Here is a 26,377-nt window from a genome sequence, read left to right as displayed (position 1 = left end):
GGTTGAAGCACACAAGTCCACCAGGGTCAAAATGGGAGGTGGACCTCAAAGAGCAGATGGGGAACCACCACAGAAAAGGCCCTGTCACAAGTTCCATGCCAATCAGGCAGACCCTAGTGGTGGCATGATCAATAAGACCTCTCCTACTAATTGTAGGGTTTGAGAGCCTACCCCCTACTCTTCTATGATAATAGTGCCCAAAAGCCCATCCCACACCTCCTCCTTCCCTCCCCCCTCCCACCCAGACCCTGGTAATAGCAGCTCTCTGTATCTCTCCCACTTGCTCCCTCTGATGCAGGTGCACAATGCTTTTTATTGATTTTCGCCATCCACCCCAAGGCTATAGTTCAGTCCCCCGACAGGGGAGCTCCGTAACTTGTGACCACCCATAAAGCATCCTGCATATGCACACTGTCTACATTTAATTCTGCAGAAGCCCAACATTTCCCCTTAAAATGAATTCGTTACAATGAAATCATCGCGTGACCTTTTATTTCAGAGTCAGTGAAGGATGTGCCATTGTTTAACAGCTGGTTCCTGGGAAAGCATTGCTGCCTTTTGTGAGGCTGATAAACCTTACTTTCCCTTTCCCCGCACCCAGCAATCCAAACAAAGATTTCTGTTTTTGAATATGTATTTGAGCCTGTGCCAGATCAGCTAAAATGGTATTTGCTGAAAGGGGCTGGGAATAGAGAGCTGCTGGGCCTGGGAGTTGGAGGAGAAATTCTCAAGAGGCTGTCTTCTCCTCAGGACTGGCCCAAGACATTTGGCATCTGAGGTGAACAAAAAATGGCATCTTCCCCACCCAACCAACCAGGGCAGAAGGGGGGGGGGTGAAGATCTGCATCAGGAATAAAGAGCTACATTGGGAACAAGGAGGGAATGAATGAAGGAGTTTCTCATTTTTCCAGTCTCAAGTTTATATCAGTTTGCAATTTAAAAAACAAACAAATCCTCGTGAAAGTTCAGCAGCATTTTACTGCAATTTTCTCATACACATAGTATCATAGTATCTTAGATTTGCAAAGGACCCCAACAGTCATCTAGTCTAACCCCCTGCAATGCACGAATCTCAGCTAAAGCATCCATGACAGAAGGCCATCCAACCTCTGTTTAAGAACATTCAAGGAAGGATAGTCCACCACTTCTCATGGGAGTCTGTTCCACTGCTGGACAGCTCTTACTGTCGGAAAGTTTTTTATAAAGAGAATAAAACACAATAACTCAGATTTACACAGAAGTCAAGATGGAGTGGAGGGAAGTCGTGGGTGTGGTGGTAATGACGGGGGCGGGTAGGATCTTTGTTTGTGTAAACAGCAGTTTATTTTTTGTTTGTCTATGTATTTATTCTTTTCTATTTTTTGTATCTTCAAAATTCAATAAATAATTTAAAATCTAAGAAAGAAAGAAAGAGAGAGAGAAAGAAAGAGCCCTGGTGGGGATGATAAGATAAATTCTTCAGAGGACCAAACTCTTACCTGATAGATCATCTGCTTTTAATCATTATTTTACCTGTGTAATGTATTTTATCCTGTTTTTATTATTATGATGTATTTTATCTTTTGTGATGACTTTGGCTATACATTCAAATAAATAATATTCGGAGTAATTCACACCAAACACTAAATAAGAGCAGATTAATCAGAGATTAAAAGCCTGCTACTTTCCCTGTCTATTCCTGCAACTATTTCTCCTAGTTTGACATACAATGAAACACCACCACAAGTATAGCCCTTAGGATTATGATTGTCACTAACTCTGAGCTCAGGGTCACACTTATACTGCAAATTTGGTCCCTCAAAGGGAATCTAATATGGCTACCAATAATTTTGACCTTTCAGAAATTGCCAAACAATAAAACCTATTTTGCATATCCTACCTATGTAAGCTACTAAGTTTTGTGTGAAAATTTGAAAAACCAAATATTGACCAGACAGTATAACTTAGATAAGAGCCTGCTTAAGATAAGAATCTGCTGGATCAGACAAATGGCCAAATTTCCTCCAAATTTCCTGCTTATAACCACAATGAGGGCTATAGAATATAGATTTTGCATATTAACTCAAGAGGTCTGACAGTTATTTGACTGTGCTATCAGTATTTATCAGTATTTCCCGCTTAGAAAGGGATGTTGCCCTTTTCCCTGCCCCCTTAAAGCATTGGCTGGGCAACTAAAGAGTAAGCTGCTATATAAGCCCAGCTACTTTGAGTGCTGAACTAACCAGATGCCTTCAGAAAGTAAGCGAGGTCATTGCCTGCCTTTGTTGAGTTGGTGATGCTTTGATATGTGGACAGGTATGTAACCTGCATGCTGGGATCTACTTGGTGAGGGCCGTAGCTCAGTGATAGAGCATCTTACCTTGCAAGTAGAAGGCCACAGGTTCGATTCCCAGCATCTTCAGGTAGGGTTGTGGGAGACTCCTTCCTGAAACCCTGGAGAGCTGCTGTGGGTCGGTGAAGACAATACTGAGCAAGACGAACCAATGGTCTGACTCAGTATAAGGCAGCTTCCTATGGTCTGCAGAAAAGCCATTTGGAATATAAGCAGTCCAACTATACAGCCTGTGAATGCCTTCCAGATGTTCTGGACTGGGGGAGCTGTAGTCCAAAACACCTGGCGGACCCCAGTTGGCAAACGACAAGTTAAAGATCTGTAACAGAACATTTCTATTCCTTATTGGTATTGGTATCATGTTGATCTGTCAAATACTGTTAGTTGTCCCCCAAGTATCAGAAGCCCGACTGGCTTCAATTAGAAGTTGGGCATTTATCCCCACGCTGTGGAATTCTCTTGCAGCAGACATTTGTCTGGGATCCTTGGTGTTAGTTTTCAGATGTGTCTTGAATATCCTATTATGCCAACAAGACTTTATCCATTTAAAAAAAAACAAAAAACCCATGATCCAGTCATTTCTGATTATCATCTGTAGGCTCAACCACCCATCCACTTTCCCTGAGGGAAAACCTGTGGTTTAGCACCGAATCAGAACCAACAGCAATCCGGTATTTTGCGGATTGACATATGTTCCAATTTAGCGTTAAACAATGGGGTTTCTCAGGGGAAAGTTGTGAGACAAAGGCAAAACTGCTCAGACTTCTCATGTAACCATAGTTGTAGTTGTTTGAAAGAAATGGAGAAAGATGGATACAATTTGCCGAGCCAGGTAAAAGGGGCTGTGGGAGCCAGAATTCATATGTTGCCATGCAGACTCTAGAAGGCATGTTGTAGATGTTCAAGAGACAAATGATCAGATCGGAGGATGGGAATTTACCTTGAATCTGCAGATTACTTGAACTACTTTCTTCTTCTGTTATTATTTTTTTTTTTTAGCCATGTCAATGAGACTGCTGCTGCCTTGGATCTGGCTGGTGCTCCTATTCGGTGAGTTTAGTGCTAATCGGTAACCTGCAAGTTGGCCCTGCAAGCGAGACACTACTTGCACATTTGTCACTGTGCGGCAAATGCAGATGCTGACAGAACAGGCACTTGCTCACAGCCTGGCAAAACTTTCCTTGACCCAGAATTCCAGTTTGCGTCTACGGCTATCTGGCACCCAGCCCAATGTATTGTTGGCTGAGTTAACACATGCCCAGTTCCTACCATTGCGGGGAACCTATGACCGATGTTTTCGGACTCCAGCTCCCATCATCCCCAGCCATCAAAGATAATGGTCAGTGATGATGATGGGATCTGGAGTCCAACCACATCTGGAAGACACTGATTCTGAATATCTAAAGTCAAAGATTTACAAAATGCAACTTACAAAAGGCAAACCTGTCTATTTTTCTCAGCTCATCTAACACTCTGCTAACAACCTGAAACCTTAATATATGAACAAAGGAGCAGTTATTCTTTCTCACCATTCTCTCCACACTGTTCAGACCTCAAATACTGAAGCCTTTATTCATAGATTCACTTGCTGTTCTCAGTGACTGCACCCCAGTCTATGGTAGCACCTTCCCCAGAGAGTCCCACCTGGCCCCTTCTTTGTATTCTTTCCAGAGCCAGCAGCACCTTTGTCTTTTTAAAATTCCACCTGGCTTTTAATAACTTTGTGGCTTAAAAAGGTTTGAAGGCATGTTTGTGTTTAACCCTATTGCTTACATACCCTATTTGCTGTGTTGCACCTTATGTTGTTGTTGTTTATTTACTCATCGTATTTTTAAACTATTATTTGGCAAGGTACCTAGAGAACTTTTGTTATGGGGTAGCTGAGAAATACCTTTGATTCATTAATTCAAAGTTTTATTTATTCTTTTCCTTTTTTGAAAAAAAAAATACATGATATGTTCATATAGTACATAAGTCAAATTTGCTGATATAGCTAGGGGTGGGGAAGGGGTGTACTGTTGCTCATTCACCCTACCAGATCCCCCACCCCCTCACCAGTTCCATTCCTTAACACCTGGTCAAACTCCCCTTCCTTTACACCCAGCCATTCCAACTCCTCCTCCCTATAAACCCTATCAAGCCCTTCTCCTCCTGCTTTTACAACTCCACAACCTTGCTAACTTCCACTCTCACTGACCTTGCTAATTGCCCAAACACAGTGCCTTCTTCCACTCAGAGCTCGCCTGAACTGTGTCCCCTCCCATTAGATGTTCCACCCAGCTGTTGTTGTTGTTGTTCAGTCGTTCAGTCGTGTCCGACTCTTCGTGACCCCATGGACCAGAACACACCAGGCACGCCTATCCTTCACTGCCTCTCGCAGTTTGGCCAAACTCATGTTAGTAGCTTCGAGAACACTGTCCAACCACCTCATCCTCTGTCGTCCCCTTCTCCTTGTGCCCTCCATCTTTCCCAACATCAGGGTCTTTTCTAGGGATTCTTCTCTTCTCATGAGGTGGCCAAAGTACTGGAGCCTCAACTTCAGGATCTGTCCTTCTAGTGAGTACTCAGGGCTGATTTCTTTGAGAATGGATAGGTTTGATCTTCTTGCAGTGAACGGGACTCTCAAGAGTCTCCTCCAGCACCATAATTCAAAAGCATCAATTCTACGGTGATCAGCCTTCTTTATGGTCCAGCTCTCACTTCCGTACATTACTACTGGGAAAACCATAGCTTTAACTATACGGACCTTTGTCGGCAAGGTGATGTCTTTGCTTTTTAAGATGCTGTCTAGGTTTGTCATTGCTTTTCTCCCAAGAAGCAGGCGTCTTCTAATTTCGTGACTGCTGTCACCATCTGCAGTGATCATGGAACCCAAGAAAGTGAAATCTCTCACTGCCTCCATTTCTTCCCCTTCTATTTGCCAGGAGGTGATGGGACCAGTGGCCATGATCTTAGTTTTTTTTGATGTTGAGCTTCAGACCATATTTTGCGCTCTCTTCTTTCACCCTCATTAAAAGGTTCTTTAATTCTTCCTCACTTTCTGCCATCAAGGTAGTATCATCAGCATATCTGAGGTTGTTGATATTTTTTCCGGAAATCTTAATTCCGGTTGGAGATTCATCCAGTCCAGCCTTTTGCATGATGAATTCTGCATATAAGTTAAATAAGCAGGGAGACAATATACAGCCTTGTCGTACTCCTTTCCCAATTTTGAACCAATCAGTTGTTCCATATCCAGTTCTAACTGTAGCTTCTTGTCCCACATAGAGATTTCTCAGGAGACAAATGAGGTGATCCGGCACTCCCATTTCTTTAAGAACTTGCCATAGTTTGCTGTGGTCGACACAGTCAAATGCTTTTGCATAGTCAATGAAGCAGAAGTAGATGTTTTTCTGGAACTCTCTGGCTTTCTCCATAATCCAGCGCATGTTTGCAATTTGGTCTCTGGTTCCTCTGCCCCTTCGAAATCCAGCTTGTACTTCTGGGAGTTCTCGGTCCACATACTGCTTAAGCCTGCCTTGTAGAATTTTAAGCATAACCTTACTAGCGTGTGAAATGAGTGCAATTGTGTGGTAGTTGGAGCATTCTTTGGCACTGCCCTTCTTTGGGATTGGGATGTAGACTGATCTTCTCCAATCCTCTGGCCACTGCTGAGTTTTCCAAACTTGGTGGCATATTGAGTGTAGCACCTTAACAGCATCCTCTTTTAAAATTTTAAATAGTTCAGCTGGAATATCATCACTTCCACTGGCCTTGTTGTTAGCAAGGCTTTCTAAGGCCCATTTGACTTCACTCTCCAGGATGTCTGGCTCAAGGTCAGCAACCACATTACCTGGGGTGCATGAGACCTCCATATCTTTCTGGTATAATTCCTCTGTGTATTCTTGCCACCTCTTCTTGATGTCTTCTGCTTCTGTTAGGTCCTTTCCACTTTTGTCCTTAATTGTGGTAATCTTTGTACGAAATGTTCCTTTCATATCTCCAATTTTCTTGAGTAAATCTCTGGTTTTCCCCATTCTGTTATTTTCCTCTATTTCTTTGCATTGCTCGTTTAGAAAGGCCCTCTTGTCTCTCCTTGCTATTCTTTGGAAATCTGCATTCAATTTCCTGTATCTTTCACGATCTCCTTCGCATTTTGCTTGTCTTCTCTCCCCCACTATTTGTAAGGCCTCATTGGACAGCCACTTTGCTTTCTTGCATTTCTTTTTCATTGGGATGGTTTTCATTGCTGGCTCCTGTATAATGTTACGAGCCTCCATCCACAGTTCTTCAGGCACTCTATCCACCAAATCTAAATCCTTGAACCTGTTCTTCACTTCAACTGTGTATTCATAAGGAATTTGATTTAGATTGAATCTTACTGGCCCAGTGGTTTTTCCTACTTTCTTCAGTTTAAGCTGGAATTTTGCTATAAGAAGCTGATGATCTGAGCCACAGTCAGCTCCAGGTCTTGTTTTTGCTGAGTGTATAGAGCTTCTCCATCTTTGGCTGCAGAGAATATAATCAATCTGATTTCGATGTTGCCCATCTGGTGATGTCCATGTGTAGAGTCGTCTCTTGTGTTGTTGGAAAAGAGTGTTTGTGATGACCAGCTTGTTCTCTTGACAGAACTCTATTAGCCTTTGCCCTGCTTCATTTTGATCTCCAAGGCCAAACTTGCCAGTTGTTCCTTTTATCTCTTGACTCCCTACTTTAGCATTCCAATCCCCTATAATGAGAAGAACATCCTTCTTTGGTGTCATTTCTATAAGGTGTTGTAAGTCTTCATAGAATTTGTCAATTTCGGTTTCTTCAGCACTGGTAGTTGGTGCATAAACTTGGATTACTGTGATGTTAAAAGGTCTTCCTTGGATTCGTATCGAGATCATTCTATCATTTTTGAAATTGCATCCCAGTACAGCTTTCGCCACTCTTTTGTTGACTATGAGGGCCACTCCATTTCTTTTACGGGATTCCTGTCCACAGTAGTAGATATGATAGTCATCCGAACTGAATTCGCCCATTCCTGTCCATTTTAGTTCACTGATGCCTAGGATGTCAATGTTTATTCTTGCCATCTCATTTTTTACCACATCCAGCTTACCAAGGTTCATGGTTCTTACATTCCAGGTTCCTATGCAATACGTTTCTTTACAGCATTGGACTTTCCACCCAGCTACCACAGCCATTTCATTCTTAACTGCAGAGGGTGAGGACGAGGGAAGCCATGGACAGAAGTGGGAGAGCAGGACGGTTGCTGGTGAGCTGCCTGCCCAGCCCTGCCTGTTCCTCAGTGCCTCACCTGGGGCACATGCCCACATCCATTTCCCTCCTCCTTGGCTTCTGAAGCTGCTGAGGCTGAAGCAGCAGGGAGCTGTCTCAGTCTGTCCTCATTGTTCCTCTGCAGTTTTGCCTGGACTTCCTGCTCTGCCACGATCTCTGTTTGCTTGGGCTCCCCACTGTCAGCTTCAGCCATGCACACACTTAGCCATCCTCCTAAGCTGCCCACTCACTCACTTGGACCACCTGCCTTCCTGCATCTGCACTCCAACACTCTTGTTCTGTTACCATGCTGCAATACGCTGTTCAGTAATTGCGAGGGAATGGGAAAGGAAGGTGTGTGGCATGTAGATGACCATATCTTGGTTCAATACTTCTCGGAGGAGTTGAACGAAGAGAGAACAAATTTACCAGGTGCTCTTTCAACTGTGTTTGCTTAGAACATGACAGCCTGGGTAACAGAGTCTCACTAGAGGCCTCTCCTCAAAACTTCCTTCTGGGATGCAGGCTATCATAGGAAAAGCTGGATATTTTTAAGGGATGCTTCATAATGTATTAACAGATGAATAATTCCTCAGAGACCACTTCCTTGGTATAACCAAATAGGAATATTAATAGGTTCCTTTGAGTAATCATTTTCTTACTGCTGTAAGATAGACTATTCAGATCATTATACAAAAACTCTAATCGTTACCACATCAAGTGATTAAAGCCTCGCACTGAGATACTTGCACTTGGCTAATTATCCATTCCTTCTGCCTTGCGGGGTATTGTGGAGCAAGTTCCCGAGGGGCAGAATTTATCACAGCCTTCCTGGAGAACTCATTCAAAAGTCAGGGCACTCCTAAACTTCAGCTGCTTATCACTGGATATCATCCTGCAACAACCGTCACGGTCACAGCGAACAAGTCTACCTTCAATAAAAAGGTTTCCGTCAATAAGCAGACAGTGTCAGTTGAGGTCCCAGCCTCTTTGGAGATGAAGGGGACTGACATCTTTGATGGATCTGTGTGGATTGAAGCTGACAAAGAGATCTCAGTTGTTTCCCACAATTACAAGAGATTCACAAGTGCTACCACAATTGTATACCCAACTCACCAGTTGGGAACATCATATTATGTGGTAACCCCAGTGGGGGATGCGACAAGCCATTTCAAGGAATTTGCAGTTGTTGCCTATGAATTCCCCACTCAGGTCACTATTCACCTGAAAGGGGCTGTGACATTCCAAGGGAAGGCTTATGCTGCAGGGAGCAGGCTTGTTGCTGACCTCAAAGCCTTCCAAGCAATCCAGCTGCAAAGCTCAGCTGATTTGTCTGGCACCAAGGTTGAATCAGTTGCGCCCGTGGCTGTTTTGAGTGGGCACATTTGTGTCAAGAAGTTCTCATATTGCGACCATGTTGCTGAGCAGCTCTTGCCTGTTTCCAGCTGGGGCACCACCTTCATAGTTCCTCCTGTACCCTTCGAAACTCAGACTGACATTGTGTATGTCGTAGCTTCCCAAGATAACACTTTGATCCAATACCAGTCTGGGGCCACTCCAGGTTCCCGCCATGCGGTGGCTGGGGAAGTCATCCAGTTTCAAATGCAGCCATCTCAGTCCTATTTCTTCTCTGCCAATGCAGGAATCCAGGTCCTTTTTTTCTTCGCTGGTAACAGCAAGAAATACGACCCTTTCCTCATCAATGTTCCTGCTTTAAAAAGCTATTGCACATCATATCACATTGATGGGATTAAAGCGTTTGATAATTTTGCTGTCATCGTAGCAAAAACCTTAGATTCAAATGGGATCACACTAGAGAAGAGAGCCATTACAAATGCCAAGTGGACACCCATCCCTGGAACAGAGTATTCTTTCAGTCAACTTAGCCTGGGCAAAGAAGCCAGTGCCCTCTCTGTAGAGCATCCCAGTGCTCCTTTTGGGCTCTTCATCCTTGGAGGTGTACATGCTGATGGCTATGGCTCTGTGGCCCTTTGCCCTTGCCGTTAAGTATCTGAACCTGTGCATATACTTTAGGTTTTTATGCTACAAATGAGCTTTTTGAATTAATAATTAAAGTTGGCTACATCCTATTGAGTACCCTGTCCTTGTTTGTGGTTTCTTCCACTTCCAATATTTTCATCTTTTTGCTTTACAGCATTGGATGCTGTGTTTTAACATTACTGTGTGCTCATCTGTAAATTGTCAAAGAAAGTGACCCTTTATCTCTGTTTGCTTGGGCTCCCCACTGTCAGCTTCAGCCATGCACACACTTAGCCATCCTCCTAGGCTGCCCACTCACTCACTTGGACCACCTGCCTTCCTGCATCTGCACTCCAACACTCTTGTTCTGTTATCATGCTGCAATACGCTGATCAGTAATTGTGAGGGAATGGGAAAGGAAGGTGTGTGGCATGTAGATGACCATATCTTGGTTCAATACTTCTCGGAGGAGTTGAACGAAGAGAGAACAAATTTACCAGGTGCTCTTTCAACTGTGTTTGCTTGGAACATGACAGCCTGGGTAAAGGAGTCTCACTAGAGGCCTCTCCTCAAAACTTCCTTCTGGGATGCAGGCTATCATAGGAAAAGCTGGATATTTTTAAGGGATGCTTCATAATGTATTAACAGATGAATAATTCCTCAGAGACCACTTCCTTGGTATAACCAAATAGGAATATTAATAGGTTCCTTTGAGTAATCATTTTCTTACTGCTGTAAGATAGACTAATCAGATCATTATACAAAAACTCTAATCGTTACCACATCAAGTGATTAAAGCCTCGCACTGAGATACTTGCACTTGGCTAATTATCCATTCCTTCTGCCTTGCAGGGTATTGTAGAGCAAGTTCCTGAGGGACGGAATTTATCACAGCCTTCCTGGAGAACTCATTCAAAAGTCAGGGCACTCCTAAACTTCAGCTGCTTATCACTGGATATCATCCTGCAACCACCGTCACAGTCACAGTGAACAAATCTACATTTCGGAAAATGGTTTCTGTCAAAGAGAAAGAGACCGTGTCAGTTGTGGTCCCAGCCTCCTCACAGATGACGGGGACCAACATTTTTGATCAGACTGTGCAGATCCAAGCTGACAAAGATATATCAGTGTTTTCTTACAAGGACAAGCTTTCAACAAGTGCTGCCACAGTTGTGTACCCAGTTCAGCAGCTGGGCACATCATATTATGTGGTAACCCCAGTGGGGGATGCGGCAAACACTTTCAAGGAATTTGCAGTTGTAGCCTATCAGTTTTCCACTCAGGTCACTATTCACCTGAAAGGGGCTGTGACATTCCAAGGGAAGGCTTATGCTGCAGGGAGCAGGCTTGTTGCTGACCTCAAAGCCTTCCAAGCAATCCAGCTGCAAAGCTCAGCTGATTTGTCTGGCACCAAGGTTGAATCAGTTGCGCCCGTGGCTGTTTTGAGTGGGCACATCTGTGTCAAGAAGTTCTCATATTGCGGCCATGTTGCTGAGCAGCTCTTGCCTGTTTCCAGCTGGGGCACCACATTTATAGTTCCTCCTGTGCCCTTCGAAACTCAGACTGACATTGTGTATGTTGCATTTCTCAGAATTCTGATAAAAACTTGTTAGCATTTTATTGCAAATCTCTCCTAATAGAGGTTTGTTTTTTTTTAAGTGGCAGTTTGCCCCCTGGCTGCCAATCCTTGGAGTATGAGTTTGCAACATAAGAAACAACCCTTAGGCCAATCCTACACAACCAGCGAATGTTCTGTTTTCTTCTTCCAGGTGAATGGCTTGATCTACACTGTCCCTATATCCTTTTCTGCTGGGCGGATCAGAGCCTATCAACATGGCACAAAAGTCCTGATAGAAGCTGACTTTGGTCTCATTGTGAGCTACGACCTGGTTTACCACGTGACAGTCACAGTCCCAAGCACTTACCGGGGCCAGATGCAAGGCCTCTGTGGGAACTACAACGGGAAGAAGGACGACGGGTTCCTGCTACCCAATGGCATAATAACCTCTGACATAGCTAAATTTGGTGCTTCCTGGAAGGTTCGGGTCCCTGGGGCAGATAGATCTTGCTCAGATGGATGCTCTGGGAACAGCTGCCCAGTCTGTGATGAAAGGAAGAAGGACGTTTTCAAACAGCGCCACTACTGTGGGATCCTCACTGCGCCTGATGGCCCCTTCAGTGCTTGCCACGGAAAGGTTGATGCCAGTGTGTACTTCAGCAACTGCATCTATGACCTGTGCATGGGCAACGGGGACAGCCAGGTGTTGTGCAACAGCATCCAGAGCTACGTTTCTGTCTGCCAAGAGGCTGGGGTCTCTGTCAAGCCCTGGAGAAGAAGCCCTTCCTTCTGTCGTAAGTACTGGGGACTGAACATTCAGGGGGAGAAGAGAAATGGGAGCAGAATCTGAACTGACCCCCTGGCACTTTGGCACACATCTAGAGGTGTGTGTTTATTTGTAAGGCTCTAACTGTTTCAAGCTGTGCAGAGACTGAATTCACACTTAGATGCTCTGTGACCTTTCCAGTTGTGTGTCACCACCCTCTTGACTACATGCTCCGCAACCTACTGACAAGCTCCAATCACAGAGGTATCTAGAAAATTGTTTTCAATGAGTTCCTGCCGGAACCAGCAGTCTAAGTTGGTAGGGTGGGGACCTTGTTCAGCATAAGGGTTGTGATCCCTTTTTGGCAATGTTCTGGGGCCATAGGGCCATATTTGGGCCTGGTCCCGAGGTTCACCATTCCTGAACTAAGGTATGCTGGAAAGCAGGACATCAAGCAGGTAGGCAAGGACAGTTACTCTGAGAGGTCAGTCTGTGTCTGAGTGATGAAACACAGTCAAAGGAGACAGAGCAGAATCAGCAGCCTTGTAGACCAACTGGTACCTAGCAAGACACTTCTCCGAATACACAGCAAAGAAACAAAGGAAGTTGCTTCGTGCCAGAAGGCACATAGGTGGCCCCTGCCTCTCCCCTGGCTGTTGGTGAGAAGGACAAGGGCCAGAGGTGTAAGAGAGAGAGAGATGGGCTAGAAGCAAGCTGAAGGCAGAACCTGAAGAAAGAGGCATGCTGGATTTCTGCTTGAATCCAGGACTGTGGCTATGGGATAAGCAAGAATTTTGGGGATGCTAATGCTGTGAGTCCCTCCATCTTAGGCTTGGGTTGTACATATGTGCAAATAAACCATGTACCATAAACACATGACAGTCTCTGCTGACCTTCATTCCAAGGAAACCAAACCCTGGGTAAGTTCCTGGAATCATTGGAATCTCACATTGCTGGGAAATTGGGTTTGCCCCACTGCTCAGATTGCTTTTACAAGATCTCAGAAGCATTCTACTCCCCTCATTTCTTCCTCTCCCTGTGGAAATCTAAGCATTCTTTTTAATAAGAAAACCTCAATTGTCTTGAATGGGCAGCTTTTCAATGGCTAGAGTAAGATTATATGAGATAAGTGAAGAAATGATCAGAACAGTGGGGTTAAGGGACATAAATTCATTCCAGCATCTACTTTCTGTTTTAGTCTTTTGCAAAAACAACAGCTGTCAAAGATGTTTTCTGCCCTTTAACAGCCACCCTCTCTGCATTTCACTTGCCAGCTTCCCAGCCATCCAAAATAGTACCAGGGAGCCTTTCACCTAACATGGATGTTTTTTCTTTCTTTCCTCATTTAGTTCTGCGCTGCCCAGCCAACAGTCACTATGAGATTTGCACCAACCTCTGCTCCACTTCCTGTGCCAAGATCACAGACCCTGCAGCCTGTCCGGAGACCTGTGCTGAGGGCTGCCAGTGTAATGATGGCTTCTTCTTTGATGGCCTTAGCTGCGTCACCACAAAAGACTGTGGGTGCTTAAAGAATGGACGCTACTACAAGGTAGCTGATCTTCTGAACCTGCCTTACTGGGCGTGGGATAACCCAGCTTACTGGGCACTGGAGACTATTGTGAGATCTTGCAGGAGCCTTGAGAATCCTCATGTGACCATCTCAGAACCCAGTAAGCAAGTGGGGGGGGGCAGGAAAACCCCTCACAGAAAGAGCTTTTAAGCCTTCTGCTTTGTTTATCAGGCTCTGGGAAAGACACACAAGGCCTCTGGGAGGCTCCCGCAAGATATCACTGGCCATCCAAGAACCTGCGAGATCTTGGACTGTGGGGGCAATTCCAGGGGTCATCTTGACTTTGTGTGATTTTGCCTTTACATGCAACCTCAAGGAACATAAACCCAGCATAAGCTGAGAGTCATCTGTACATGCATGCAAATTGTTTGACCTGGAGGCTTGCTGTGGAATGGGAAAATTATCTCAACTGAATGGCTTGAGGAGTTGTAGCATTGGGAGCTGAGATGAAAACAACAACAACCGTGGTGTGCAGTTGGTGGCGATTCATTCATGCACCCATTTCCCCATTTTTGCTTAACAGCCCTTTCTGTTAAAAGGAATCTCCCTCTTCCTCCAATGCTCAGTCCCTTCCCATTCAAGCTACACCTCAGAAAAGCACTGAAGGGGTTATTGTTGCTGCTCTGTTTTATTGTTTCCCAAATCTCCCAACAGCCCAATGAGAAGGTTCTGCTGAACGTGTGCCAGGAGAGCTGCTGTTGCATCCCAGGCCAGGGAGTAATTTGTGAGGCCCACAACTGCGCTGCCGATGAGAACTGCAAGGTCCAAGATGGAATCATGAGTTGCATTAATAAGGGTAAGGAGAGAGTCAATCAAGTGAAGGGTGGGGGCCCTGTGGCCCTTCAGATGTTGCTGGACTACAATTCTCATTGTGCCTAACCCCTGGTCTTGGAAAAGATATCCTGGGAAATTATAGCACCTTTTGTGAGGAATGTAGTATGTGAGTCTATAAATAATGGACCAGGTACATTTTTTAAAGCTCTAGGGCAGCATTCTCTTCTGGGCAACCTTCTGGAGCCACATGCCACCACTGAGTGGTGCCAGAGGCAGAAGTAGCCAGAGCTACAATTGTACATTTTTCCTTTGTACAGTAGGCAGATTTTGCACAAACTTACCTGCACTTCTCTGTCTTCCATTCCAACAAGCAAGAAGCAATATCAGAGATCAGGGGCACATTCCAGCCTAATAAATACGAGGCAGGGTTGTGTGTTGCTCCCCCCATCACTTAGATAGCCAACATGTTACCCTCCAGATCTTCTTTTTCCCATCACTTTTGACCATGCAGGCCAAGGCTGATGTGAATAGGACTCCAACAACTTCTAGAGGTCACCATGTTGCCTTACTATGCCCTTTTGCTATGGATAAAACTTCCCTCCACCTCTGTGCCTTTAGTTTTTTTTACTGAATGACTTCTAGCCCTCACTCACATTTCCTACCTTTCATTTTAGATCCATGCAAAGCCCTGAAGTGCCGAGAAAAGGAGACATGCAAGATGGAGAATGGCCAAGCCAAATGCAAACCACAGTTCACAGGAACCTGCTGGGCCTGGGGGGACCCACACTACCAAACCTTTGACAAAAAGAAGTTTGATTTCCAGGGCACTTGTTCTTACACTATTGCCAAGTACTGTGGGAATGATGCTACGCTGGTGCCTTTCACTATCGATGAGAAGAATGACAACAGGGGCAACCAGGCTGTGTCCTATGTGCGTCTGACCAACATCTATGTCTATGGGTATAAGATCTCCATCCACAAACAGGAAACTGGAAGAATCCGGGTATGTTAGATTGCCAGGGGGTGGGATAACCTCCGTGAATGTACTGGAATTCATTCCAATATATAGCCACTTTGAGAGCCCGTTATTAGTCTGAAAGGAATATCTATATCAGGAGGGAGAAGAAATACTAGTGCTTGCACGTCACTCTCAATAGATTATTGAACCTCTATACCACTCTGAATGATGGAGGTTATGACCTTCATCCCACTTCGCATGATTAAAAGCCCCTCATTATCCAGACACCTGATCTCTTTTTCCTTTGTGGCTGGCAGAATATAGGGAATGGGGGAATGTGGTGTGATTAAGCTGCAACCCTTTTTGGCATTATATTGATTTCAAATCTGGTCAAAAGAAACCGTAGCTGGATCTAATGATCTAGATGCTTCAGCATGGCAAATGTGTGCTCTGGATCTACCCAGTAAGGATCCAACGAGGAGCTTGTTTTGTGATGTTTGCCTTTAAGAAAGATGCTGTAAGTACTGCAAGTTGGAAACTGAACGGTGTACAGATAAACACAATCTGAGTCCCTTTCTTGGGCTCATGGTTTGAAACCAGAGTTTGAGCAGCTGCTAGTGCAACTGGATTTGGCTTGGTTGCACCTTATAGCTAGCTTTGACCCTCCAATGTGACTGCACTGCACAAACAGAAGTGATCACTTGGGCCACCTAAGCCCGACAGACTTGTCTGGGCTGCCAAGTAATATTCCCAAGGACCACTAAAAAACTTAACCTATCTAAAGTGATGCTTGCTCATGTGAAACAGTACCATGGACAGAGGTAGGTGGTGAAAGTGTAAATTCCTTGAGAATCAACTGCAGTAATAGCTTAGGGAAGGGGCTGGGAATGGTTTACAACTTCTGGCATCCTTGACCATTGACCATGCTGGCTAGCACTAATGGGGATTGTAGTCCAACAACACCTGGAGGGCCCATAGATTCCCTGTCACTGGGTTAGGGGCCATGGCTAAAATGCCTGCTGATTCCCCAGCCTTTGTCTAAAGAATTCATTGAAGCTTACTCCCTTGTAAGTGGGTTTAGAATTTCAGCCTAAGGCTAGGATCAGCCTTGTCTATTCCTGTTTCTTAGGCCCATGGCTGCATGGAAACAAAGGAAAAATAAAAGAATAATTCATGTGTGTGTGTTGACATTCCTTCTCTAGTTAAATGACACTATTACCAGCCTGCCACTGACTCTTGAAGATGGCAAGATCAAGCTGTACCAGAGCGGCACCAATGCTGTCCTGCAAACAGATTTCGGCCTCCAAGTGACATATGATTGGCAATGGCACCTGGTGATCACTCTCCCCAGCAGCTACTATGGGGCCACTTGCGGGCTGTGTGGAAACTTCAATCAAAACCCTGCAGATGACATGGTCTTTCTCAATGGCACCAGGGCTGCCTCCATCATAAGCTGGGCCAGCAGCTGGAAAGTCAAAGACCGGGACCCCTTTTGCTGGGATTACTGCCGAGGGAATTGCCCAACATGTGATGAGAGCAAGAGGGCTCTGTATGGAAAGGAAGAGTATTGTGGGCTGATCAGCAAGACCTCGGGGGGCCCCTTTAGAGAATGCCATTCCATAGTGAATCCAGACGACTTCTTTGACAGCTGCATTTATGACGTGTGTCTCAATGGAGGAGCCAAGAACATCCTTTGCCAGGCCTTGGAGGCCTATGCTAAAACCTGTAGGAAAGAAGGTGCCGTGATATACGATTGGAGGACAGCCTCTGGCTGTGGTGAGTGCTCTTCCCCACTTCCCCACTTTGGAACTAAGGCAAGTTTTAATGCCTGTGCAACTTGCACATGACTCTGAGCTTTGCAAGTAAACTGTTTTTAAAACTTCTCAAATGTGGGGTCTTTTTCCTATGCTGGTGGAAGAGGGAAATAAACTTTTTAAGGGGTTGGGGGTTGGAACTCACTTGGAGGAGCACATTTAAAAGTGTTTACAGCCTATATTTTCACATTTTGCGTTGCTGCATGTTTTGTGATTTTAAATCTCTGCTGGGGTTCTCCCACCTAAGAATACTTGCTTCAAACTAAATCATCTTACAGCCTTTTGACTCTTCACGAAATCAATTCATTCCAAACTCAACCAGATATTCAGTTTTGACCCATATTTTTTAAAATACTCATTCAAACATTCCCATTCTTTTTTCACTAGACTTTTGGGTTTATGCCTTATTATATCCATCACTTTAGCTAATTCTAGACATTCACATACTTTACAAAGCCATTCCTCTCTAGTGGGTATATATTTCTCTTTCCAATATCTTGCTAGCAATATTCATGCTGCGGATGTTGCATATTAAAAGACTGTTACTTTATTTTTTGGTATCTCACTGTTCGGTATTCCTAGTAAACATGTACAATATTAGCAGCATCAGCTCTTGCCAACTTAAGCTTTAGCACATTCTATCAGTTGTTAGACTCCTGCTGTTCTCCTCCTCCTTACAGCCTTGCCGTGCCCTCAGAATAGCCACTATGAGTTTTGTGGCAATGCCTGCCCCGCCAGCTGTGCTGACCGCAAGGCTCCCTCTGCCTGCAAACAGCCATGCGTGGAAACCTGCCAGTGCAACGATGGCTACGTCCTCAGCGTTGACAAGTGTGTGCCTGTTGGGAGCTGTGGCTGCACCTACAATGGGCTCTACTACAAACCCGGAGAGGAGTTCTGGGCTGATGAGACCTGTGGTTCCCGCTGCACATGTGACCCCACCCTGGGCATTGTGGTGTGCAAACCAGCTGGCTGCAAAGACAGTGAGGCATGCACCGTGATCAATGGGGTCCGAGGCTGTCATCCCGTAAGCACCGCTACTTGCTCAGCAGCCGGGGACCCTCACTATACGACCTTTGATGGGAAGAAATATGACTTCATGGGCACCTGTGTCTACCAGCTGGCTGGGCTGTGCTCTAAGGACCCAACTCTCAAGTCTTTCACTGTCAATGTGGAGAACAACAACCGAGGCAACGAAAACGTGTCTTACACCAAGGTGGTGACATTAGAGGTCTACAATGTCGTAATCACACTTAGCCAGGAATATCCACATAGGATCCAGGTATAGACAATTGGTGAATGTGTGGTTGTTTTTCCCCTTTGTGTCATTACAGGGCTGTTTCAGAGGGTGGCTCTTGGGCAGGGTACCTTGCTAGTTTTCTAAGTATGCATTGAAGCAGTTCCTGCATTAGACATAGGGGATGGTTTATCTGCAGCAAATTGCAATACACCCCATTGAACATTGTAACTTGAACTACAAGGTCTGTTGACATGCAAAGTATAGATGAGGTAAGCTCGATGTGCTGCAAAATTTGGCATTAGATATGTGCTGTTGATGGCCACAAGAGCTGTCAGATCCAGCTCCTAAACAAGGTTAAGAGATGTGTTTTCAGCACATAACAAAATCAAACTTATGAATGTGTCAAATAAAGCTTAGCAGGGAGGGAATTTCACAGCTTAAGGGCTACCACAGAGAATTCCTGCTCCCAGATCCCATCCACCCACAAACTACCAAGAGGGGCCCCCTTTGCCAATCTTAACATCTGCAAGGGTCTGTAGGGAATGAGGTGGTCTTCCCAGATTGGGAATAGCACTGTCTACTAACAGCCCTGTTGCCCAGCAACACCACCAATCAGACTGGCCAGGGTCATTTCTGTGATATTGTTGGAGGACCCCAGGGCAATAATCCTAGGTGACTTCGATATCCACGCGGAGGCTGCTGTTGGGCCAATTCAAAAGTTCTTGGCCTCCAAGGAATGGGAATTAGGGGTTCTTTGTTACAGTGGTGCCAATTCTACCTCCAGGACTGAATTGGGACAGTGCTTTTTGGCCCTCCAGTGACTATGTTATTTGATGATACAGGGCACTATTTTATCTTTTGGTCCAGGATCGTAGCAGTTGTCCAGGAACACAATGGTTCGAATTTGCCAGCTGTGACAATGATACATGCATTTTTCAAGGGGATGTATTTTATCACTGTAAAAACAAACAAGGAGACACGGGTAAGATCCTCGGGCAGATTCTCAGATTTCATCCAATGGCATATTTGCATAATGATTAAACTATGTGTGTTAATTTTAAGACGTCTGCTCTGTGTAGACATGAGTTGGACACAACCCCTTATTTACCTGTTTATTTATTTTTGGCATTTGTATGCTGGCCGAATGCAATAGCTTGCCAAGCTCTCACCAATAGGGCAAAAGGGTTTCTCCATTTTAAAAAATCAACTAGCCATCCTGGCCAATAGTCAGTGCTGTTGGGAATTGTTGCTCAGCTACATTCAGTGATTACCATGTTGGCTACCCCTGATCTAAAGGTAGGGAACTTGAGCCCAAGAGCCAATGTGGCCCTCTAGGTCTTTCTGTCTGACTCTCAGGACACTCCCCTGGACCTCCCCCTTCCCAGGCCATAACCCTTGATGTGTGAAAATACCTCCTGGTTGCCTGGATGGATGAGAGAGTCCTATGTGTTTAGAAGCCTGACTTTTGTGACTCAGTTCAAACAAGGAAAGGCCGAAGAGAGTTGGAGAGTCCTCGTGACTTCTGAGGAGACCTTCCCCGGAGCCCAAAGAGGACTTCAGTGAGGGCTAAGTAAGCCCCAAAGAGACCGGTGGCATAACAGGGCTTTGTTTAGGCTGTTCAGCCTCCCTGCCTGAAAGCTAATATGTGGGGTAGCACACTTTTCTGCATGTCTTCCAACCTCCTAGCGACCCCAGAGCTTCAACACTAGTTGTGCAAATTTCTGGATACAGCTATTTTGGTATGGATTGGAGACAGAGTGGCAGAGCGGGCATTTAAAGGGTGTTTTTTTAATTTCAATTTCAATTATTTGTTTGTTTGTTTGTTTGTTTGTTTTGTAAATACCATCCTACAGCCGCAGATTTCAGGGTGGTTCATGACATAAAATTGCAACATAAAAAAGACAAAATACATGATAAAAATAAGAACAGAAACAAACCAATAACACAACACATTTAAAAGGGTATCGGATGTCAATCTGTCAAAGGCTTGGTTTAAGAGGAACGTTTTCTCCTTGTGTCTAAAGGTGTGTAAGGAAGGCACCAGGTGAGTCTCACTGGAGAGAGCGTTCCAGAAATGGGGAGCCACTGCAGAAAAGGCCCATTCTCATGTGGCCACCCCCTGGACCTCTTGTAGAGGAGGCACACGAAGAAGGGGCTCAGAGGATGATCATATGGAAAAAGGCAGTATTGCAGCCCTGAGCAGTTTAAGGTTGCTCCCCATTATATGTGATTTCACTTATGTGCACTGGGCCCTAGAAGGTAACCCCTGAGTAAGTGGGGGGATGCCTATTCTAGCTCAGCACCTTTCACCCTCTTTTCTGTATTTCAGGTAAATGGGCGCCAAAAGACACTCCCAGTGAAGTTTTCTGAAGATGTCTCTATAAGCCTCTTTCAGGATGTGATTGTGCTCAAATTAGCATCTGTAGTAAAAGTTCTCCTTGGACCCAATGGGGAAATGAAAGTGCAAATCAGTAAAAGCCTAGAAGGAAAGGTCTGTGCCTCCTGTGGGAACTTCAATGGAAATGGTGCTGATGATCTGAAGCTGCCCAATGGGAAGATAGCAGGAAATATGGCTGAGGTCATTGATGCCTGGAAAGCTGAGGACTTCTCTGGCAGGTGAGCAATTCTGGGAAAGTTCTTTGCCTAAAGGCGACATGGGATAAAACAGGCACATTACAGCATACTCCTCTTGGTGTTGGAGTAGGAAATCAGGGAACCACCAAACCATTTTCTAGATCAGAACATGACCTTGACCAAATTAGGTTGGGGCACTGGGCAGGAAAAAGGACAGCCAGGCAGCCTCTGCAAACAGCAATATAGGGCTGTTTGCAAAAGGGCTTTCAAGCAGCCCAGCATCACACTTGGGCTGCACATGCCTGTTCCTAGCAGGGGAACACAATCACACAGTCAAATTATACAGGACTGAATTCTCCACTTACCGGCTGGTGAGCAGAGCACTACACTGGGGAAGCTTACCCCAGCAGTATTGAAAGAGGGGTGGCCAGCACTGCAGAGGTCCCAAGGTAGGAAGAGGAGAGCTAGCCCTGTGACCAGTGGGGTAGAGAGGAGGGGAGAGATACTGGCTACTGCCCCTGTGTTGTGCCAGCACTGGTGGTTGAATGGTTTCTCACTACCAGCAGTTATGGTTTCCACAGTGATGCTGATGGAGGAATCAATTTGGGAGGCGGTAGTGAGTGAGGTGGGGCTGGCTCAGGCAACTTCTCTCCATAAATGCAGGTGGCATTTGAGTGGGATGGGTGGCACTGTTGTCAGTGGCAAGGGTGGCTGGGCCTGAACTCCAATGAACTGAGATATGTTGGGGACAATGATGCAGGAGGAGGAAGGGCAAAGAGGGTATGGTAAGCAGGCATGTCATGGAAGCCGAGCACATGCTATGGCAGTGCAGGAGTAGCCCACCAATGGTGCAATACTGCTGGCTGCACGAATCTGCTTTACCATGATGCTCTGTGCAGAGAACATACTTGCAAGGCAACACACAGCAGGACCGAGACTTTCTGTAGTGTGGTTGAGGGACAACGACACAACACTTCCTTCCCCTGCCCCTCTCCCAATCATATAGGGTTCAAAAAACTATAAATCGCATTAGCCCCATTCCACAAATTAATCATGGTTGGACGATCCATGAGTTGTTCAGGGTTGAGTTGGGGAAGGAGGTCAGGCACAACCCTCAAAACGAACAAATTATACTATCCGTTTCTATATCTCAGTATATTTTTGGTTTCTTAGAATTCCTGAGCAATGCCGGGCACTTTCTGCTACTGTTAAAAAAAATTCTACAATGGGGTGGGAAGTGTTGCGAAAATTCTCACAGAGTCATAAACAAGCTCACATTACATTCTTCACGATCTTATTTTACAGGGATGTCTAAAAGCTGTCTGAGCCAAAGTGGAACCCTCCCTTTTCTTCTTAATCATCAGTGGCAAACTATTCGCATGCAAGTTCTTGAGCAACATTCTTCTGTGTATAACATCCCATCTACAAAACATTTTCGTATTGCTCAAACTTCTATCAATATTACTCTGATTACCCCCCAAAATGATGGCACTTTCCCCTAAGAATCAATAAATCCTTTGGGTGTGGGAACTTCTCGGGACCGACACTACTTTGTTCAGCATGATTTTAGTTCTATGGATATGCAAAAAACAAAACAAAACAAAAACTGTGGGGCACGGGAAGCTCTAATGGTCATATTCAAGCAAGAAGTCAAGGAAACAACATGGTCTAGAGTGGTATCCAGATGATGGGTCCCCAGATGTTGTTGGATCACAGCTTGCATCATCCCTGACCATTAGTTAAGCTAACTGGGGATGGTGGGTGTTGTCACTCAAGACTATCTGGGGGCAAAGAGTGCTGAATTTCCATCTAGACTCCAAACTGTGCTCAGCATCAGAGTACTAGAGGTGTGGACTTGGTGTTCGCCCTCACCTAAGAAGAGCCCTGTTGGATCAGACCAAGGACATCTAGTCTGCATTCTGTTCTTACAATTGCTAAGTAGATGACCACGAGGGCAGTAGCTTTCTTCTACTAGTTCTTCTGGTATTCAGAGGCAGATTTACACCATAGATTTGTGAGGATTACATAAATCAAGGTTCATATTACAATCATACCTCTTGTTGCGTTCGCTTCATGTTGCGGCTTTTCGGGTTGCGAACGTGGCAAACCCGGAAGTGTATACTTCTGCCTTTCACCATGCGTGCACACGCAGAAGCATTCTGCACACTTCACACATGTGCAGAAGTGCTCTATTGTGCTCCGCGCTTGCGCAGAAGCGCCGCTCTAATTGCAGACTTTTTGGAGTGTGAATGGCACCCCGAAACAGATCATGTCCACAACTAGAGGTATCACTGTATGTGTAACACAGCCAGATTTCAAAGCGTCTTTCTTTGATTCATTCTACAGAAGTAGCAAACAGGAGCAAGACAACTGGCTTGAGGAGACACATTGTCACCTGGTATTAGAGGTCCTCAGGGCCAGCTCCAGACTTTTTGGCACACCACCCCAATTGTAGTTTGTTAAGGGTGTTTATATACATACTGTTGAGGCTCATCACGTGCTACCAACCCAGATTCTGATCCTCACTCCTGCCTTCTTCCTGATGCTGATCTTCACTTGGGAAATATGGAAATGAGGGGAGTGTAGATCAGCATCAGAAATGGGAGGAAGGAAGACTTACACAACAATATCGGACAACAAAAGGAATCTCCCTAGGGTATACAGCAAATGATGGATTTGTTAAATGTTTATTTTCTCTTATTAAAAATAAATAAATACATGTGTAGACAGACAAATGCTTTATTGTCTAACACCATCAGCTAACACAGGAGAAGTTCCTGTTTAACGTAATGTAAATAGTTGCAATGTAAACTTACATAGTGTCTTAACAGCAATGTAAATTCTGGAGCCAGGTGCCAGGATTAAGTTACAGTTAAACTGATTGTCCAAGATGAGTTCTTATGCCAATCCATCCTCATCTGAGTAAATTAAATATATTTCCTTTAATGTGTCCTGCAGCAAAGCTGCATTATACTGAATCACACCATTTGGTCAATCTAACTCAGTATTGTCTACTCCAGGGATGGGAAACCTCTGGCCCATGCACCAAATTTGGCCTAGCAGGAATCCCAGTTTGGCCCATGAGGCCATTTCTCACAAACCATGCCCACCTGCCCCACACTTGATGACACATGGGTTGCCAGGTGTGCGGCATGTACTGGTCTGGCTACAAAGCAACAATCTGGCCCAACTACACTCTAGGGGGGCTGCCATCCTTTCTGGGTGGGCACTGGTGGGCTTGCCCAGCAGCAGTGATAAGGATCATTAATCTTGATAAAGGTCATTAATCAGGATAGCCGAGGTTGTTTCGCTGCCAAACCAGACTGGAGTGGATCCAGATTATATCTGCTTCCTTCAACAAGACCTTGCACCTGTCCTGGATGGCCACCACCCTCTCAATCAATTTGCCAAGGAAGGGAATATAAGAGACTGGATGTTAGTTTGCTAAATTTCTGGATTCAGGGAAGGCCTTTATAAGAGGAGCCGTGTCTCCTCTTTCAAGGCAGTGGTCATAACCTTCTCCTTTAATAAAGCATTGACTACTCTCTGGGCCCATCCAGTCAATCCTTTCCCACTGTATTTTACCAGCCATGACAGAAAGAGATCAAGAGGGCATGTTGATGGCCTGGCCACCACAAGTTTCCATTCTTGGGATGCAGCGACTTAAACCATACCCTGCAAGTGTCCTAGAAAAATGGGGACACCCCACTTTTTATTACAAGAGGACGGTGATTATTTTGCGTGCTGTGATCTCATGCAATTTCATGGTTTGAGTCCTCCCCCCCATGCAGTTTTTTTGGAGCCACAATCTTGCATGGCACACCCAAACACACGTTTTTGGGCACCGTGCCCGAAAAAGTGCTGGAGGGGGGGAGGGCTGTGACACAAAACCGCGGCAACCAAAATGGTTGTTGAGCTCTTGCAATGAAAAACAGGAAGGTGGCATCCCGGATTTTGGCTTCAAAGTGTTGGAGGGTATGCTGAAACTGATACCAAGGTGTAATTCAACATTGCTTCAGGGAGCTCCACCCAGCCTCATTCAACTGTGGCATCAAAATCAGCATTGACCTGAGCAATTTCCTTCTCCAAATGATTTGCAGATGTCTTGCAACTAGCTATGGAGTGGTCCATTGTTAATGATGGAACATTGGCCTAGACCAGCCAGTTTAACATTCTGAACTGCTCAGTTACAATTGCAAAACATCTCTGCCTACTGGTGATGCTGGTTGGGAACAATGGGGCAGATTCAAACTGTATTTGGAGGGCCAAAGGTTAGCCACACCTGTCCTAAAGTAGGGGTGGGAAAACTCTAAACCGTGGGCCAAACTTGCCTCACCAGGGGTTCAAACTTGGCTCACAATGTTATTTATTTGCTACAATCCATACCTGCCTGCCCTCCTGCTGCCATTGTTCAACTGGGAGCATTATAGTGCATTAGCAACAGAAAGCTGGTTGATCTCAGAACCTCAATGTCAGAACCAGTCACTTAATGTCAATGTGGCATTGAGTGATTGACAGCCCATCTGTCAAATCTGGCCCATGAGGGTAGATCCGGATAAGAAATGGGCCACACTCCCCTAAATCTGCTTCTGCCAATACTGTGTCTATCATAGACAGTCTATGGGAGAAGCAAGACCTTCCTGGGGTGTTAATGCTGTGAACCCCTCTCTCAGGTTGTATGTATGTGTAAATAAACCATATATTTGAAAGACACCACAGTCTCCGTTGTCCCTCATTCCAAGGAAAGTAAACCCTGGGTAAGTGCCTGATGCTCCTGGAACCTCACACCACTTGGAGATTGGGCTGGAATGCAACAATACATATAAAATATGTATTAGAATAAGCATTTTAACACAAACTTTATTATCTCGAGGTATGCAAAACATATGCATTCTAAGCATATTCTGGGACATTTTTTGAGCTGAAAACTGTCCCACAAAAGGATTTAAATGATTATTTATTTATTTTTTTAAAAATATTTATTTATTTTTAAAAATCAACAGAAACAGCAGCAGCAACAACATGTCTATAACAACTCATATATGTAAACAATTTCAGATTCACTATGGAGACAGACTTGGGTAAGAATCTACCCTTAAAAGGTTTAATGAGAAAGGAATAGGCTTCAAATAGGCACTAGAGATGGTGCCTGTCTGATATGTAAGGGAAGAGGTTTCTAAAGGGCAGGTAAAAAGGTAAAGGTAAAGGACCCCTGACAGTTAAGTCCAGTCATGAACGACTCTGGGGTTGCGGCACTCATCTCACTTTACTGGCCGAGGGAGCCGACGTTTTTCTGCAGACAGTTTTTCCGGGTCATGTGGCCAGCATGACTAAGCCGCTTCTGGCGAACCAGAGCAGCGCATGGAAATGCCATTTACCTTCCCGCCGGAGCGGTACCTATCTTTCTATTTGCACTTCGACGTGCTTTCAAACTGTTAGGTTGGCAGGAGCTGGGACCGAGCAACGGGAGTTCACCCCGTCGCGGGGATTCGAACCGCCGACCCTCCCATCAGCAAGCCCTAGGCTCAGTGGTTTAACCCACAGCGCCACCTGGGTCCCTAAAGGGCAGATAC

At 45.1% G+C, this 26,377-nt stretch overlaps 1 protein-coding gene across 1 annotated transcript; it reads left to right on the top strand.

Annotated features, from left to right (window-relative positions):
• Positions 1-1,246: 1,246 nt before the first annotated feature.
• LOC117051986 (IgGFc-binding protein-like) lies at positions 1,247-18,278 on the top strand. Its single transcript, XM_033158713.1, has 11 exons — positions 1,247-1,276; positions 2,629-2,701; positions 7,679-7,693; positions 8,370-9,575; positions 10,535-10,764; positions 11,323-11,905; positions 13,227-13,426; positions 14,102-14,243; positions 14,896-15,224; positions 16,382-16,955; positions 17,674-18,278. The coding sequence occupies exons 1-11, from the start codon at positions 1,247-1,249 to the stop codon at positions 18,276-18,278; spliced, it is 3,987 nt and encodes a 1,328-aa protein (XP_033014604.1).
• The last annotated feature ends 8,099 nt before the right edge of the window (positions 18,279-26,377 follow it).

This window comes from Lacerta agilis, chromosome 8 (genome assembly GCF_009819535.1).
Source record: "Lacerta agilis isolate rLacAgi1 chromosome 8, rLacAgi1.pri, whole genome shotgun sequence".
NCBI classification, from domain to species: domain Eukaryota; kingdom Metazoa; phylum Chordata; class Lepidosauria; order Squamata; family Lacertidae; genus Lacerta; species Lacerta agilis.
Note: the sequence above shows the minus strand (reverse complement) of the source record. Positions and strands in the feature narration are given on the sequence as shown.